The sequence below is a fragment of the Pelobates fuscus genome, chromosome 1, assembly GCF_036172605.1.
Source record: "Pelobates fuscus isolate aPelFus1 chromosome 1, aPelFus1.pri, whole genome shotgun sequence".
Taxonomy (NCBI): domain Eukaryota; kingdom Metazoa; phylum Chordata; class Amphibia; order Anura; family Pelobatidae; genus Pelobates; species Pelobates fuscus.
This window is the reverse complement of record NC_086317.1, coordinates 137,203,325-137,223,160: the sequence shown is the minus strand read 5'-3', so window position 1 is coordinate 137,223,160 and position 19,836 is coordinate 137,203,325. Positions and strand designations below refer to the sequence as shown.

Here is a 19,836-nt window from a genome sequence, read left to right as displayed (position 1 = left end):
CACACACAGCCAGCACATAGCATACATATCACACACAGTCATCACATACACAGACAACACAAACATTACATCATACATGGATGACGCACAGGGCGCCTAAAGGCCTAAGGCCGACCCTGGTCTTGAGCTTATCGCGGTCCCTATGCGTGGTACCTATGACTTGTGCCCTTAGGTGGCTCAAGCTTATGTGTGGGGAGGCGAGTTATGGGTACTTGTCATATATAAAATATCATGCTGGCATCAGGCTCAGGAGGTAGTTGCATATCATGATTAATGTGAGTGTATGTGCCCTAGATAATGTGGAGGTGGAGTAAGGGGATATGCATCCATGCTGTGTACCCTTTACCGAAGAGGGCAGAGGGATATGGGGAGTGGTACATCATTTGGTGTTAGCTTATGTGCATGCCAGCCTAATCAGCCCACGTGTGTGCCTGTGAGGACACTGTGGAGTTTTGCCATATGTGAGCAAAAAATACAATCTACAAAAATCTTCTAGGAACACCAACTAAGTCAGAGTGTTTCTCAAGAGGAGACCCTCGGGGATGGTGTTGCTGGCTGTGAGTTCATCTCTCTCGGGATAAATAGTGTTATGGAAGCGGGGTCCCAGGAGGTCGCCGGTAGGTTGGAGGTTGAAGGTGCGTTCGGGTGCAGCAGACCCAATGCTCCCAGAAAAGTCTGAGCATCTCCCATATTTGGTAGTACATGAACAGTCCCGTTTTGAGTCACTGCTAAGGAGCCATTTGCTCCCAATCGGTAGGCAAGTCCTGCGGTTCTCACCTGGGTAGTGACCGGTTCAAAGCTCTTACGGATCTGGAGGGTGGCCCTTGTGAGGTCCTGGTAGAACCTGAGAGTTGAGTTCTCAAACGTGAGCGGTGCCTTGTCTTTCAGCGCCGACATAATTTGAAGCTCATCAGGCAGTGTGATGCATCTGAGAATGATGTCTCGCACCAAGGATGTCGTGCGGTGAGTAGGGCTTGGGAGATGGCATACACTGTCTATGTTCATTATTTTGGCCACAGTGTGAGGCAGGATAGTGGCCAGCATTCTTCTAATGTAGTGTGGCAGTTCTTCTGCAGTGACTGCTGGGGGGATGCCCCTGATCTTGATATGCGTGCGTCTCTGACGGTCTTCAAGGGTTGTGAGTCTGAGGGACAGGGTTTGGTTTTGGGCTTTAGGCGCTTGCATGGAGTTGTCCACATTGGTTAGGTGGGTTTGTACTGTTATTATATCCTCCTCTGTAACTCGAGCTCTCTCAGTGACCACCTGTGTTTAAGGTAGCACGGAGTCCGCTGCCAGTAGCTTGTGAATGTCTGCTAGTAGGAGTTTTAAATCCCACTTTGTGGTGGGCGCTGAGTCATCTGACTGCTCTTGCTTCTCAACTTGAGGGATGTGTGAGGATTGTGAGCCTTCAGGTCTGTCATGGCCTGTTGCTGTGCCCGTTTCCCTGACATGCATGTCTTCCGTGGGAGTGGGTCTATGTTGAGTGGGCCTTTGCAACATGGCCCCTATATCCCAACCTTCCGCCTGGGTTTGGGGCTTTTGAGAGCACCTACCTTTTCTTGGCATTGGCGCTGGTGAGGCTGGTGGTGACTGGGATTGTGGGCTCTCTGCTCTGCTCGCTGTAAAGCTTCCCAGGATATCTTCCAGGCCGTGGAGCGTGGTAGGCTCCAGGCCTGTGCATCCTCTGTGTAGTTTTTGGTGCCTGGAAAAAAGGCATCAATCGGTTCCTCTTGCCCCACTGAGTCCGGACAGGTATGTGTGGTGGCTGGATTATGTTTAGGGTTGCTGATATTGGCAGAATTAGGTTAGTGAAACGAGGATCTACTAGAAATGGCGTCCGATCAAATCCGTGGACAAGCTCCGCACCCTGGGTGATCTTTATTTAATCAGTAATAACTAAAATACAAAAAATTGCCATTATCTTAATAATAAAGCAGCAAAAATCTAAATTTTTATGGCACAAAACAGCACTAACGAAACAGAGTGAATTTTTATTTGTGCCATTTGTAGGGACGCCAGCTTCACACAGCTTATTTTAACTGATTTGTAAACTCAGACAAGAATGTAAACAACAAATTTTTTTCGGATGGTTTGTCCGAAGCAAATGCCTTTTTATCCACTCCCAGTCGATTTTAGTGACACAGGTATATTTGAACCATTTGAGCAAATTGTTTTGCACAAGTCTATCATCTGTATCGTGCAACTGAGTTCGGGTGCAGCAGACCCACGTCATTGTTATAATCTCTGCCATTTGCACAAGCCTGGGGAGTAGCAAGGTTAAGAGGTGCCCGGGTGCAAGTCCTTCTTTTAGCCTCGCCCCAAACCATAGTTCCTATAATACATCATGCCAACATAGTGCACAGTTATTCAGCTAAAAAAAATAATGTTCCAACATGGACAAGAGTATTTCCTATAAGTGTGCTTTTTATTAGATATACTATAGGGCTGGAGTTTGACACCAGTGCAAGAAACACTTAGAGACAGAGTTATTCACTAAACTAAGAATTTCCCCCATAGGACAAAATCATTGATGCCCAGAAACTCTCATTAACACAGACTGGTATACACATTGGCACACACACATAGTGACCCATACAACTACACACACACAATTATCAATGTACATACCCAGTGACACACACACTCACGTATACTCAATATACACGGTGACCCATGAAAACGTACTGACACACACAATGGTCAATACAACTACACCAACACACAATCACCAATGCACACATGCACTCACTAACACACACTGGTGCATATGTTACATACAATCATTAACACATACTATCACACATACATACACACAGTGATGCATTCCCATGACACACACAAAGGGACGAATACAAACACGTAACCAAATAGTGACGCTACCCTAAATTTGGGGAAATGAAGCATGTTGGATTGAAAAAAGAAAAGAATGAAAATACCTCACTCAGTAGTGATGATGCGGATCCAAATCTTTTGTTCTGGTTCTGTATTTCCCAAAACAATAACGTAAAATAGAATAGATGAATTGCAGAAGACCACACTCAAAATATATCCAAGTAAAAATATGGAGGAAACAGCTCCTTGCTAGTATAGGTTTATAGCAAGATTATTAACATTACTAATGTGCAGAGATCAAAATATAGTGAATGGACATAAAGTCCATGCACCTGTAGAAAAGAAAGGGGAAAAGCAAAAAAATTCAAAAAACAAAACAAAACTACATAAACACTGGAGGCGTTTCGCGTCCATACACAGACGCTTTCTCAACATAAGTGATACAAACAAACAACCAAACATTAAAAGGCTGTGATAGGGAGAATCTATGACCCATCCCATCTTAATTAACATGGGAAAGCATCATAATCAGCCTAATGTGCTTCATTCAGCACTGACTCCCTACCTCTTGTTACAGCTAATTACAATAGCTCTTTATGAAACAACACTTTTAGGACACATTAATTGTTTCAATTTGTAGTATACGTTGCCGCCAGTTGTACTGTTTTATTCTACAAACTTGAAAGTATGGTTATACCCATTTGAAGATGGTAACCATTTAAAATTGCTACAACAAATCCATACAAAGGATACATGGATAATATTGCTCAACACTCAATCAAATATATGATATGGAACTAATCAGTCAGTATTAATAAATTATGTGTAGGGAATCAGATCCCAACTATCTAGACCAAGCATGTCAAACTTCTTGGAATGAATAACCTTGCGGCCCGGCGAGCCGCAAGTTTAAGACATGCTTACTAACTCTGACAGTGAGTGTGTGTCTGTCAGTGTGTGTGTGTGTGTGTGTCTGTCAGTGAGTGTGTGTGTGTGTATGTCTGTCAGTGAGTGTGTCTGTGTCAGAGAGTGTGTGTGTGTCAGAGTGTGTGCGTGTGTGTCAGAGAGTGTGTGTGTGTGTCAGAGTGTGTGTGCGTGTGTGTGTGTGTGTGTGTCTGTCAGTGTGTGTTGGTCAGTGTTGAGATGGCCGCAGCTGGGCACTGGAGGTGCACAGAGGCACGCAACGCCACGTCAAATTCCGATGTGACGTCAAAATGCTCCACATTCACAGGTTTTCAAGGAGTAGCAGGAGGATCCGCTTTGGCACAGGGTGCAGACGGCGCCATTGGGAGTATACCAGAGGCTGGACCCCAGAGTTGCATACTGGCAGCGGCAATGTGAGTGGAGTCTGCTTGTTGACTAATATTGTTTTATTTTAAACAAGGGCCGGAGTTTAGTAGAGGGGAGTGCTGGGATTTAGTAGAGGGGACGGACGGACTGGGATTTAGAATAGAGGGGGGAGTGGGAATTAGTATAGAGGGGGGCACTGGGAATTACTATAGAGAGGGAACTGGAATTTAGTACAGAGAGGGGTACTGGGGTTTCGTAGAGGGGGGGTGCTTATTTTTTTATACTGTACTTTTTAAAACAAACCTACGTTTCAATGAAAATTTAAGGTTTTTTTTTTGTTGGTGGTCCACATAAACTAAAACCTTGTTTATGTGGCCCGTGCTAGCCATTGAGTTTGACATGCTTGGTCTAGACCTAATTTGCGAATGACAGCTAAGCAAAACAGGTGTATTTTACTCAACATATTATTTGCTACATAATAAACCAGTACTTTTCTATGTATGAATGCTTTTAAATATATATTTTACCCAATTACAACTACACATACACAGGGACCAATACAAACCAAATGATACATACACAGGAATCATTACAAACTCACTAACACACTTGGACCCATACACACATAGATATTGGCACACACGTAGTGACCTATACACACAAACTGAAATACACACACAGGGATCAAAACAAACACACTGACACAACAGTGACCCAGACACATTGTACCATACACACACGGACACATACATAGTGGTCGAGGGCTCTGTGCCTTGCAAGGAGTGGCTGGCTTCTGGCTCCTCGCACGTCCTCCCCGACCCCAGCAGTATAGAGTAGTCTTGGATGCTCCACAGGCATACTTCTCTGTGTCCCAGAAGTCCAATCCATTGCATCAGACAGCTTGGTGAAAGCTGCGACCAATGGCACCTGCCCCCATCTGCCCCTTCCTAGCCACACCTCTGACACCACGCAGTCAAAATACAGAAAACATACAGAGAAGTAATGAAACAATGTGGGAGTTTTATCAAAGTATTACAGCTATTTTTACCCCCTTTATTGGGGTTTTGTGTGTTTTTTCAGTACAGTTTATTTTAATCTGTCCTGTATTTTTTGTGTATTAAAATGGACTGTTACTTCGTAGCTGTCAATTCTGAATATCTGCCATTTTTATAGCAAAGCAATGGATGCATTAATTAATCTTTCCATCAACTTTTTCCACAGCAAAAGTGCCATGTTTTACTTCTCTTTTTCTGCCACTTTAAATTGGGTGGTTTTGTCTTTAATAAATATTTCTGTGGGGGAAAAAATTTGAAAAATTTTAATACATACTAACAAATTGGAGACAAAAAATAAATAAAATAAAGGACACTTCAGAACGCTTAGATACATCTCCCAAAATTTTTCTATTTCTTCTCTTCTAATGCAACCTGTGCCTGGACAGCAGAGGACTGTGATGTAATTTGCTACATCTTCTAAATATAAATTAAAAAGAAAACAGAGAATAACATAAAAAAGGTTAACACAAGTTATAGGGGAACTGCAATGTTTTCTCAATGATATAATTTCCAGTTAAGTGACCAGACCCTTTCAAAACATGAGCAAATTAATAAGAGGGGTGGGGTGAGCTGGTCAATTCATATCCACAAGGTAACAGCAACACGATCTTGTTGATTAAACATTGTTAGCTCAAAGATCTTCGGCAAATAGTATGAATTATGACAAAAGGAGGTGACATAGTAAGCCGGTCTGACAAGCATACACTCGAATTGCCTGGTGCAGCTGAGTGTGTTTATACAAGGTGGCCTAAAAGTAACTAGATATATTTTAGATTCTTAAGAAATAACCTTTGGAGATACATAATGGAAAGATTCACGATGAAACAACGTGTGAGAATGATTGAAATTTACTTTGAACGTCAGCGCTCCAATGTTTTAACTCAAAGAGCATACATGAGTCATTTTCACAAAATAATTCCATCAAAACCACTGGCCTTGGTTGGCCTTGGTTCGGCGTTTTTTTCAAGAGCAAGGATCTGTTGAAAGTGCTACCAAAAAATATATGAATAATATTGAGAATTTAAAAAGTTCTCGTTTTCAAATGGTAAAGTTACTTTTGACCCACTATGTACATGCAATTGTGTACCCAGGTGTTGGGCACCAAATCCAGCAAGGCAGAGCCCGAAAATTGGGACTGTCTCACTAGATTCATGATGGTTAGTAAATATGCTCATGGTAGTGAGAAAAGATACCTTGTGATTTGTATGTGGAGTGAGCTAAATAACAGCTTAACAGCTAAATTGTTCAATAATTAAATAATTCAAACAGACACGCACAGGAGCATGCCATTGCCAGGGGGGATAGTTTCAGAGGCTTCTCAATGAAAAGGGTTATTTCCCTTGGAAGAAACTAAAAGTCTGTAGTTCATAAGACATGAGATATTTCTTTGTCTGTGAGTGTTTTTGTTTGTCTGTGTGTGATATGTATATGTGTATTTGTGTAGTTGTGTATATCTGTGCTATAGTGTAATTATGTGTGTATTATTTTGAGTGTACCTGTATGTGTGTCTGTTTACATTTGTGTGCTTATTTGCTGCCAAAGTGTTGGTGGAAAATATCTTCAAACATCGGCAACTATGGCATAAGCCCTAAGGGGTTATATTTTTGACATGTGAATGTTTCACACGTAATGAAAAGAATACTTTGTTTCACTGCACATTGGTGAAACATCTAAACCAAAAATTATAGCAATACATCTGCCATAAATTCCTGAAGCATTAAATACTGAGGAAAATATAAATTCATTATTCGCGCAAATAATAGATTTTGAAATGCAGTAACTTACACATGTAGCTTTGTTTACGTTACTCAGGAAAGACCTCAGTGGGATGGCCAGCTATTTCCTGGTTGCATAATTAATCATTTTACGTTTTATTTATTTATTGCCTTTTCATTTTCTCCAGCCTGGTGCATCCACTTTACAAAATAGACCTGTGATTGACATTCCTACTGCCATGGTAACACATGGTTACATGTGTTCATGCATTAGCGAACATGGTTTGTATATGCAAAATCCCACCCTGTTTTACATTCAAGCATTGTTGGACTTTAGTTGCTTTTAAGCATTATCCTTCATAGTTCTGCAAACTTGAGACAGTTGTGAATTAGAACCAGGTCACAATACTACTTTGGAAACTACTGTCTGTAAAGTTAATTTCAGGAAATCCTTTGGTCTTCTAATGGTATTATATGCGTCTAGCATAGGCTTTGGTACTAAGTACCGTACCCAGGGCCGGATTTAGATGAAAAGAGGCCCTAGGATCTGAGAGGCAATAAAATACATCATTACTGTGATATATATCAATACGTTAAATGAACAGGTTGTGATTGGTGCTAACCTTTATAAAACATGTGGCACGGATAATAAATTAAGAAAAAGTCGAGATGAGGAGAAGGGGGTGATTGTGAGAGAGAGGGGGTGATTGTGAGAGGGGGGTGATTGTGAGAGGGGGGTGATGAGGAGAGGGGGGGTGATGAGGAGAGGGGGGGTGATGAGGAGAGGGGGGGTGATGAGGAGAGGGGGGGTGATGAGGAGAGGGGGAGTGATGAGGAGAGGGGGGGTGATGAGGAGAGGGAGGGGGGTGATGAGGAGAGGGGGGGGTGATGAGGAGAGGGGGGGTGATTGTGAGGGGGGGTGATTGTGAGAGGGGGGGTGATTGTGAGAGGGGGGGTGATGAGGAGAGGGGGGTGATGAGGAGAGGGGGGTGATGAGGAGAGGGGGGGTGATGAGGAGAGGGGGGTGATGAGGAGAGGGGGGGTGATGAGGAGAGGGGGAGTGATGAGGAGAGGGGGGGTGATGAGGAGAGGGAGGGGGGTGATGAGGAGAGGGGGGGGTGATGAGGAGAGGGGGGGTGATTGTGAGAGGGGGGGTGATTGTGAGAGGGGGGGTGATTGTGAGAGGGGGGGTGATTGTGAGAGGGGGGGTGATTGTGAGAGGGGGGGTGATTGTGAGAGGGGGTGATTGTGAGAGGGGGGTGATGAGGAGAGGGGGGTGATGAGGAGAGGGGGGTGATGAGGAGAGGGGGGTGATGAGGAGAGGGGGGTGATGAGGAGAGGGGGGTGATGAGGAGAGGGGGGTGATGAGGAGAGGGGCGTGATGAAGAGAGGGGGGTGATTGTGAGAGGGGGGTGATGAGGAGAGGGCGGGTGATGAGGAGAGGGGGGGTGATGAGGAGAGGGGGGGTGATGAGGAGAGGGGGGGTGATGCGGAGAGGGGAGTGATGAGGAGAGGGGAGTGATGAGGAGAGGGGGGGTGATTGTGAGAGGGGGTGTGATGAGGAGAGGGGGGTGATTGTGAGAGGGAGGGGCGTAATGAGGAGAGGGGGGTGACTAAAAAAATTACCTCAAATCCCTGGTGGTCCAGTGGGGGCTGCCTGGTGGTCCGGTGGGGTCCCTGGTGGTCCGGTGGCCCTCATTTCCGGTCTGCAGCTCTGCAGAGCTGCAGACCATGGATCTCGCGAGACCCAATCAGAGCGTTGCCGTGGTAACCCGCGGCAACGCTCTGATTGGGCAGTGCACGCGAGATCCATGGTCTGCAGCTCTGCACATTGTGGACATAGTACGCCACTGGTCATATCATATGCGTAGAATTTCTGCTTATTTTCGGTTCAGTGTTTTAGTGTTCACTGGTTTTAGAATAGTGTAATTTTAATTTTGCTAACAATTTGAATGTAGGCCCCTCTTGATCTTGAGGCCCTAGGCTGAAGCCTAGTTAGCCTATAGGAAAATCCGGCACTGACCGTACCATCATTGAATTTCAATCTAGTGCGTCTCTTGATGTATCTGTGCGTAAATCTCCATGTATCCTATGGGAACTGCATTAACATAAAAAACTAGCTGGAGCTTTTAGAAGTTACAGTTTAGCAGATTGGACAAAATGTTCTCCATAACTGACACACTTTGATGACCTCAAGAATCACTTACCTTCTTTTGATACCAGGCTATAGCATCTCTGTTTTCAGATAGCATGTCTGCCAGATGAACCCCTTTTACCTAAAAATAAAATAGAAATAATCTGTCCTTAAAGGGGAACACTCAGTATGTTTAATAGTATCTTTACTTATTCCCTATATGTGTTTGCGAGGTCAGAGAAATAAAGTTAAATGTACAAATCGACACTGCTGTACTGCTTTATTCATCCATCTTGGCTTAATGTCAATCACTCTTATAGGATCTTTCCTATCATGGAACATAGGCATCTATTTAATTACTTTGAATCAGGAATCAGAAAAAAAATGTAAAATGTATCTACAGAGGCCACTATTAATGTCTAGGAAAATTTCTGTAGATAAATTATTTGAAAAGTTTTCCAACAGATTGTTAGACCCCCTGCTCCGCCTCCTTGGTTGAGCTCAAACGTGATAATCTCAGCCAATCCAATGCTTTCAGCGCCACGCCGTGCCAATCAGCATCTCCTCATAAAGATGCACTGAATCAATGCATTTATATAGGGAACATTCAGTGCCTCCATGCAGAGTGTGGAGACACTGAACGTCAGTGCTGCACATTGAGCTCATTTACATCCCTTTTATAAAAATAAAAAAAGGGACCTAAATGGAAGTTAAAGTATACGTTCTATGACTCCTGTCTGCCAACATGCCCATCACAAACAGGCAACTGCCATCTGGGTCCCTACCAAGTCAATTCCCGAAACTGTAGTGTCGCTGCTAACAAGATGGCAATGCCTGCTTTTGAGCAGAGCCATGATTATTCAAGTAATTGACAGGATATGATTTATTTTTCAAGTGAGGAGCAGCTCCCTCCAAGAAAAAGCAATAGAGACACGTTGTTGTCTAATCTCTCTAAGCAAATAGGAAAAGGATCTAGGTTCTGGGATATTAAGTCTCCTACAATTAAGGGTAACAATGGACAACAGCACTGGGCGATAAGTCATAACTAACTAAAAAAAATGCTCTACCTCAGGACACCCCGTGGCAAGCTACCCCTAAGTGCTCCCTCTACCGAGGCAAGTCACCACAACACCCCAGACTGTGTAAAAAGTTTCCCGACCACATCCCCCCAATCAAAAAGCAGCGTAAGACAGGCGGGGAAGCCCGAAGCAAGCATACAGCCAGCAGAAAATAAAGTAAAATGGGAGAAAGCACCAGAGGAAATGAAAAAGAACAAAATGAGAGAGAAGAGTCTGTCAAGGGGCAAAATGCCCCTTACCACCTCTTGAGAAAAAGGGGATGCCATGTGGCAGTGAAGGTAATTAGAGCCCCTCTATTTGGCAACCAGTCCAGAATATTTAGAGCTCCAACCCTTGGATAGGTATTCACCTCCCTTCCAGGGAAGTACACATGAATATGTGGAATAAACAAGCCCAAACTTACACCTAACGTGGTCCACATTTAAATTAAAGCATAATAGATAAATCTAAATATCAGCACAATACTGCAAATTACAAAAGAAGATCATAAAAACCTCTGGCCAGTGGAACCAACTGCGCTAATTAATTACACTGTGATTTGATTATTCTTAAACATTGCCCACCCTAGCAGTACTCAACCACTCCTGTATAAATCCATAATGAAGTGCATAATGAAGATAGGTTCCTCCAAAGCCTCATAAACCAGATACCATCAGAACTAGACATGCAGTATCGAGGGAAAAGGAAAACAGGAATATGAGCTAAAGGGGGGATTCCTTTCCCCTCCTTTCCCAAATTTCCCCAGCTCACTTTCTCCCCTACAATCCTCCCACCTTCAGCAACAGCATATAAGCATCAAATAAAAAACAAGAAGGTGGAGAGCACATTCCTTGCAAAACTAAGTAGATCATCTTCTCCAGTCCCTTACCGCCCACTCTTCACACAGGGGACTGTTGCATGCATGCAGTAGGATTCCATACCCTGCTCCTCCATGCAACGTAATGCCACTGAGACTTTCCACTCAAAAACTAAAAAAAATGGCTTCTGTAAAGCTCATTTAAATGCTCACGGTTGCCTCTGAATATCTCGACGGAGACACTTCTATCATAATCTACCATATAAAACTAAGACACACCGCAAGCTAACATGGTATGAACAACTATGCATAGATAATAAGGGCTCAGAAGCGAGCGTGTTCATCATTTAACTGGATCTTCTAATTGGTAATCTGAGAACTAACTCCACTAAGAGGAGATGAGAAAAAGTAACGAATGTCACTTTCTGGGAAAGCCCAATTGTAAAAAAATACTTATCCTGCAACACAAAAGCTCAATTAGCATGAAATACCAAAAGGTCAACTATAAGTTGCTCTCTCACTGGTACTGCACTCCGGCACTTCTTCATAGAATATTCCCAGTTACATCAAACAAATACTGGAGATGTGGGACAGAGGTTGGATCTGTAATACATCTGTGGTGGGACTGCAGAATCATCTCATCCTTCTGGACTGAAATCAAAGCAACAATCACGAACATACTAGGTGAAGCACCACCACTAGAGCTTGAAAATGTATTTCTACATTCGACACCTTTACCACTCTCCAAATATAAGAAGTCGATCCAACGACATCTGTTAAATACTGCAAAAATCTAAAACCATCTGCTACACTTCTGTAAATGATACTTATGAATTTTTTGTCGAACTGCAGTCAACTAGTAGATTTAATTGTACTTTATATATTTCCTTTATATTTCGGCAATGTTGTTGCATTGGAAAACAAAAATGATAAATGTATATATAAAAAAAACTGCAAAATGTATGATACCTGCCCTCTGGAAGCAACCGCATGCTCCAACAATGGATCAATGGAAGACGAGAGGAGAGGAGATCCAATCAGCAGAAGCAATACATGCAGAAATACACGGGTAAATTGTATGTTGCAGCCGTTAGCCATATCCACAAGACTTTAGTCCTGTATATCCATCAACTTCATAGTGGATTTACCTAAATGAGACGTCCATACTGTTATCTTTTTCTGACAGGTTTTCTAAAACTGTCCATTTTGTACCCTTTCCTAAGCTACCTTCATCTTTGGAATTAGTGGATATTTTCGCCAGGAAGGTTTTCTGCTTGCATGGCATACCAGAAGAAATAGTATCCGATAAGGGTTCACAGTTCATTTCACGATTCTGGAGGGCATTCACTGCTCAACTTGGCATTAAACTTTGTCATACGTCTGTCTATCATCCTCAATCCAATGGGGCTCCCAAGAGAACCAACCAATCTTTAGAACAATACCTCAGATGCTTTATCTCGGACAATCAAGACAATTGGACAAAACTGCTTCCTTGGGCTGAATATGCTCATAACAGCAATCAACGTGAATCCACGAACAACCGTTCTTTCTACCTCAATTACGTTTTCCATCCTACTGTTCATCCACCTAACTTTCCTTCCTCGGAAATACTTGGGAGCAGGTTCAGCACTTCCTTACTCATAAGGCTAGCTCACAAAAGAAGTTCACTGATAGACATTGGCAGGCCGCTCCTTCATATGAAGTGGATGATAATTTGAAAGTCCCTTCCAAGAAATTTGCACCTCGTTACATTGGCCCTTATCGGATATCGAGGCGTGTAAACCTTGTTTTATATAATTTACGTTTACCTCCCTCACTGCGTATACCTAACACCTTTTATATTTCCCTGTTTAAGCCTCTTACGTGTAACAAGTATACTAGACCTTTTATCGTTCCTTCCAATGTTGAAGTAGATGGTCAGGAGGAATACGAGGTACAGTCTATCGTGAACTCCCGGTTCTCCAGATGTGTTCTTCAGTATTTGATACATTGGAAGGGTTTTGATCCTGAAAAGAGGTCCAGGGTGGAGGCGGATGAGGTCCATGCTCCCAGTCTGCTCCGGGCTTTCCATTCTCGCTTCCATGATCGCCCAGTGGGCAGTTTTTAGAGGGGGGGTAATGTCAGCCCCTTTATACTTACCCTGGCGGTCCACCAAAATGCCGACGCTCTGTTCCGTCGGACAGCCGTTCCCACACAGTATGAGACTCCTAACAGCCGCATGGGCACTGGCTAACCACGCCCCCAAACATATAAAATCCCTGTCTGCCCAAAGTACAGTGCCCTGTTGTGGTTACAAGTGTTACAAGTGTCCTTATAGTGCATTCTTTTGTCCCTTTTGGTATTGATTGGCATTGATTCGGCTTGCTCTCGACTAGTCTGTTTTCTGGCTCACTTGACTCGGCTTTATCGTCCTTGTGTATTTCTGGCTTCCCTTGACCGTGGCTCTTTATGACTCTCCTTGAATTATTGTTATTCTATTATCCGGCCATTCTAAGGACAGGTTTAAGCACTTTCTATCTGTCTCCATTTATTTACCGGTGGGATTATACTCTGCTTGTTGGGTTGTACGTTACAGACATCCTGCAAATGGACATGGCCTGAGCTTCGGGGAGGTGACATCTGATGACCGCATCTACACTACTGTCTGCAGACAAAACTTACAGAGCACTGGAATTCTGGGCGTGACTAAATATCTCAACAACAATAACTTACTCTAGCTAGGAAGTTAGATGATCAGGGTGCACCTGGTATTACCCAACTGAACCTTGAACTGTGAATATTCATAATAGGTGTCAGGTAACCTATAGACTACTATCGTATCCTTAGGAACAAGGATAGATTAATTGAAAATATTGCAATGCATGTAGCAAGTACCCTGAAAAGTCAGGCAGAAACAAATGTACTGAACAGTGCTTCACTTTCTTGACATATCTCCCAGTAGTCTGGTAAGTCTCCCATAGCTGCCCACTCCTCATTCACATTCACAACTAGAATGCTCGCAATGTACACTTTTGTTGATATAAAATCTATCAATACTAAGAAAGGGAGTCTGAAGCCACCTGATCGTGTATGTGTATATATATATATATATATATATATATATATATATATATATATATATATATATATATATATATATATAATTATTATTATTATTGCTGAACTATTGATGTTTGGGAAATATCTCTTGTGTATTGCCTACACTATTTCTTTTTACATGTTGGAAATTCTTAAATTCTATGCAGGACATACTTGAAAACGAGAGAAATCTCAATGTATCTTTCCTGGTAAAATATTTTATAAATAAATAATTGTAGGAGACCTGCATTTACTTTCATAATCTGAATGTCTTTATAAAAATAAATTCTATATGAGAAGCCATGTTGACTGGTGGATCCAAAAGTAAAATACATTTAGGAAAGACAAGAATACGTGCAAATTCTTTGATTATGATCCTGAATCGTGGTAATTTGCATTAAACCTGACCTTACTCAGTAACTTTTATAATGGCATCCCTATTAATATCTACAAATGACATCACCTAGAGCCACTCACAGACAAAATCCCTACAACAGTCCGTGATGAAGAACCTTTTTGAGACCGACTACGACACCCTTTTCTAATTAGTTAACATTTTTTGGATACACTTTTAAAAATATTTAATATTATGAAAATATTTTATATTTTATATTGATACTCTCATAATGTATATTGCGATATTTTAACATACTGAAAAAAATAATTTGAAAAGTTTATCCAACAATATAAAAATGTAAACTACAGTATGGGTTCACTTCTTGCACACTCCAATGTCAGAAGATGCCCATTGGAAAATGGATGACGAACAACATGAAAGTGATATTATCCTGTGCACTTATTAGTTTTCTCTTTAAACTGAACTGGAAACATTTCAGTGTATAAATTGTCCTACTGCATGAACCAGTAACAATATCAACTGTGTCCAGAGCCCAATGTTAAATGTTAAATATTAAATTCCTATAGACAGGATTTATTGCTTAGGTAGTTCCACCCGGTGCAATGCTCCAAAGCGGTGTGTATATATATATATATATATATATATATATATATATATATATACACACAGCTTTGGAGCATTGCACCGGGTGGAACTACCTAAGCTTTGTTTTTTGTTGTTCGTTCGTTTATATATATATATAAATATAAACGAACAACAAAAAACAAAGCATAGAAAACCTTGTAAGGAATTTGGCATAAACATGTCTACTGTAGCATTGTCTTTACCCAGACTCCATAAAACATGTTCACTTTTTTAATTGGGACTTCTGAGCTGGAACTCATTTGATATGCAGAAATTTACTCAATTAGTTGTTTGGTGGATGATTTAACTGTATTAAAGGTTTGTCAATAAATTTCTAAAACAACCAAACAGTCATTTTTTGTAAATTTATTTTTTTAATAAGTTTAAAAGGGGATTTATCGAAATCAACAAAGGAACGCATTAAGGCAAAAAAATAAATATATTTCTTTTTAAACATAAAGCGTCCTTTAACCAGGTCTCTCTTCTCTGCCTAGTCTCATAAGTACAACGCCCGGATCTTGCAAATGCCTAACTTTAATTTGCATAGTATCTCTTTCTTACCTATAGACGTAATTCAATACAAATACAGTTTTTGTTTCTTTGATGGAGTAGATAGATTCAGTAACAATTCGATTTATAAAACAGAGACTGCAACACTTGCACAAAGGTGGACATATCATATTTAAAGAAAAGACCAATATATATATACACACACATAGTGCATTCAGAAAGTATTCGGACCCTTTCATTTTTATCATGTTTTCTTTTATGTTATGTTCTGCTATAGTTGTTTAAATAATTATTTTTACAATTTACAACAATACCCATAATTACAAAGCAAAAACTGATTTCTGAACACTTTGCAAATGTATTAAATAGAAAAAAAAAAGGAAATATCACATTGTTATATAGATCTCTCAGGTAAGAAGTCAAGAGTCCTAAAATGGCTTGACTATTTACAATGCAGGGTGAGACAGGGCTAAAATAAATATCCAGAAGAATATAGAAGTATTGCATTTTCACATTTATTCTTAATTTCAATATGTAAATTGAAAAACAAGCATTATCGAGTTACTTATTATAAACCATTTAAAAGTGAGTACAGATAGATAGCAGGAGAGAATCAAATGCTATCTTGAATAGCCAGTACACATGAATGACAGATTTAAAAAAAAAAAGAAAAACACATGCAAATTCATGCAAAGGGGGGCGGGCCGGGCCGCCGAGCCGAGCGGCAGCCATCCTTGCCGGCTCCGGCACCAAGCGACACAAAACGCACGCAAACGGGCACAAAACCTACCACCACACTCACGAAAAAACGAGCAATCAAGAGGGGAGACACCCGGGAGCACAGAGCCGTGAAACCGACCCGACAGGCAACGCCATTGGAGCACAGCAAGCCCCAGAAGCCTGAGGCACGCTACACAAGTAGGCAACAGGAAGAGGAGAAGCAGGAGAAACGGCCCGGTCCCGTTCCCCCCCCACCCGGCCGGGGGGGGTGATCCCGGCCCAAGAGTCCAAGCTTCAGATACTGGAGATGGGGACATGCCAGACACACAAGGTATGCCCACATTGAGCTAAAATGGCCGACGGACACTCCACGTCAATACAGCGAGGGGCAACCTGCGTGCATGTGGCAGAGGCCCAGGTTGAGAAATCCCAGCCCCTAGAACGGAGGATCCCGCAACTGAACCCCAAAGGCGGCGGACCGGTCGGCATGGAGCCGGCTCTGACCTCTGGATTCGGGGGTGGTCCAGAGAATAAGCCCCCATTTCTGTGAGCCCTGTGGCGCTAGAGGGCGCGGCCCCCTTGGTAGACCGGTGGCCGGAGGGACGCACACCGGCGCCATGTATGAGACCGGATGCAGGAGAGGCAAGTTGGGACTGGAGCTCCAGGGGGGCTCTGCTGCAGCTGGGGAGGTGCAGGAGGCTGGAGCCCTGGCTGATCCTACAGGGGGGGAGAAGCTGGACAACTGTGGCCTCTGAGTGCCCACAGTGCGGTGGAGCTTACCGCAGGCACGGGCGCAAGCCTTGGGGGGGAAGGAGGGGGACCTACCGTGACAGGAGAAGCTGGGGGGACTCGTGTGGGAACAACTGACCCACTGAGCGCACACAAACCCTGTAATAACCTACGGCGCAGCCATGCTGGATGGAAGCCCACGGACACACTAATTAGGCAGTTGGAAGCCTTGCACTGGACAGTCCACTCACACAGGGCGCCAAATCACCCGCTCCAGTGAAGCGACTCAATTTTTTTTATTTTTTTTACCTTCCTCTTCCTTTTTTTTATTAAGTACGTTTTGAAACTCCTAAACATGCAATAGCATATCTATAAATTCTTATACCTGCACTGTTTAAGTAGCTACATTCTGCTCCTGACTGAAGCGTTATGGAATGAAAACGGTAGCACAGTCGCTTACTACTGTGTACATGACAACCTGATAGCTCCATTATCTATTACTGCACAGCAGCTTAAAAAACAAATATACTCCTTATGTTTAAATGTTTGAAAGTTATTTTTTACTATTTGTATATCTACTTCATACCATACATATTGCGCAAATCATGAAAACATAGTCATAATGCTAATAACTATGATTTACTATGGCCATACGATGCCAGACAAATGCGTCGCTTTGGCCACAAAAGAGTTAAAGCACTCATGTTAACTATACTGAGTACAGCATGTTAAATGTGTTAAACATGCCACCTCTCCTTATTGGGGGAGCCCATCTGCATTTCATATAATTTGTCTATGTTTATTTGTTTTTTTAAATGTTTTATGTATATAGATGCACGGATGAATCTAAAGGCTGTCACACTGTGATAATTAGCCGCTCGCTCTTTGACACATCGTAAGCGAACACTAGGAAGATAGTGCTAGCTCAAATACAAAAACGGTTCCTTATACTGGAAACGTAATCGCATGCTCAGATAGACAGAATCAGACCATGCAATAAAGTATAGGGTTATGCTTTTATAGATGTACTGCGCTATGTTTGATGATAGCTGAAACTCGCATGTTAGAACCATAACCTACGAGGTGCTAATACCGAGCTCTATGTAAAGAGTCTGTTTATGTATCCCTTAGCTGGAACAACACCGCCAGCAATAGCCTGCGTAATGTAGTAAGACCACTCAGCCTAACAGTGCATTCACCTGTCTCTGTATTGTTTGTTTATTCTGACTTCTATGCCTCTGCGCAGGCAACCAAATGTTATTTTTACCAATTCGTAAAATGTCTGCCTACGCATTCTAGCGACTAATAAACATATTCAAAACAAATTCATGCAAAGGTATCTGAACATGCAAAGTACTCTGTATAAAGAAACTTTACATAGATTTATAGGTGCATAATATAAGCAAAATAGAGAGACAGAGATAGACAAATACATATATTATACATAGAGTTAACATGGATAGAAATATAGAATTAAAACAGGTAAAATCTAAATAGACAGACAGACAGACAGACAGACAGACAGACAGGCAATAGATAGATATATGAACCCATATAGTGTATTGTAGATATTTGATAGATAGACAGATCTATGTCTATCTATGAATGCATACATTCTGAATATAAAGTGTGTTTAAAAATTTACAAAGTCTTCGATCTTCAGAAATACATGCACAGCAATATCTGCTAAAAAAAAATAATAAAATATATATATATATATATATATATGTTTTAATGCATTTAACTGCATTTTATTATTTATATAATGAATATATAATCACAGCCATATTAAAGAAATACATTGAAAACATTGTATGGAGAGTATTTTAAAGCCTATAGTATGCTGTTTTACACACAGATTTTAAATGTTTTGCGATTCTTATTACTGAGCTTTCTAAATCCAAATATGTGCCAGTCTGGCATTTTACCCTGGGTGGGTGGGTGAGTGAGTGAGACAGGGTAGAAGCTCCCCAGTAATAACACAGAGTATAATAACTAGCATTAGGTCTAATTCGTGAAGTGATACTTACAGTCCGATTCAGTCAGTGACTAAGCAGCCAGCAATATCTCTGCACTGTCATTATGCTGTAGTGTAAGGAGCAATAGAAGAACTTCTGAGGCATTGATACACAATCAGTTGTCTGATCTGGAATTAGACAGACACACACACATTCACACTAACACAATCACTTCCTTTTTCCGGGTCTGTGATGAAATCCATTGTTGCAGCTAGAGTGTATTTAAAGGGCTAGTCTGAGCTTTCAACCTTTGGAACCTAACCAGTTTGATAAACAGTAACCAGGTTGGAGTTTTATTGTACAAGTCCCTGCAGCCCACCATTTACAAAGCACTCTGTCACTTTTCAGAGTACTATTCGATTTTATATACTTATTGTATTAGGTATTACTTTGCTACAGCTGATATTAGAGACATTGTGATATTTAATATTTTATAATTAGATTATATAATAGTAATATATTATTTATTGGGGGGGCGGAGTCTGACCGCCAAGCTGAACAGACGTGCAGGGAAAGAGCTCCTGTTGGGCGGATAGAATAATAAAAACATTTTTACAATATATATATATATATATATTATTATTATTATTATTATGTTATTTATATAGCACCATCAAATTCCGCAGTGCTTTACAATGGATATATATATAATTTTATTCTAATTGTATTTTGATATTAATATATATTTAGAATAAAATTATATATATAGACTTCAAATATATAAATATGTACCGGTATATATATTTAAATTCTACGTGCATATTTATGTAATATTTTTACATAATTAAGTAATTTTATTGATTGCAATTTGAGGGACCTGCCTGACAACCCAGGCCGAAAGTTCAGAGAATTTAATTTGCTAGCACTGTATTTAACCCTGTAACTTTCCATGACACCC

At 41.4% G+C, this 19,836-nt stretch overlaps 1 protein-coding gene across 2 annotated transcripts in view; it reads right to left on the bottom strand.

The window, feature by feature from the left end:
• The window catches only part of PHTF1 (putative homeodomain transcription factor 1), a 120,238-nt gene extending 101,114 nt beyond the window's left edge, over positions 1-19,124 (bottom strand). Inside the window, exons 1-3 of one of the 2 annotated variants that reach the window (XM_063450632.1) lie at positions 18,951-19,124; positions 9,100-9,168; positions 2,937-2,981 (exon numbers count right to left, since the gene is read on the bottom strand). In XM_063450632.1, coding sequence (XP_063306702.1) covers positions 2,937-2,981; positions 9,100-9,144 — 90 coding nt within the window. In that variant the 5' untranslated portion in view covers positions 9,145-9,168; positions 18,951-19,124. The remainder of the gene's footprint in view (positions 1-2,936; positions 2,982-9,099; positions 9,169-18,950) is intronic. The other variant, XM_063450638.1, reaches the window with a different exon arrangement.
• Between the last annotated feature and the right edge of the window lie 712 nt (positions 19,125-19,836).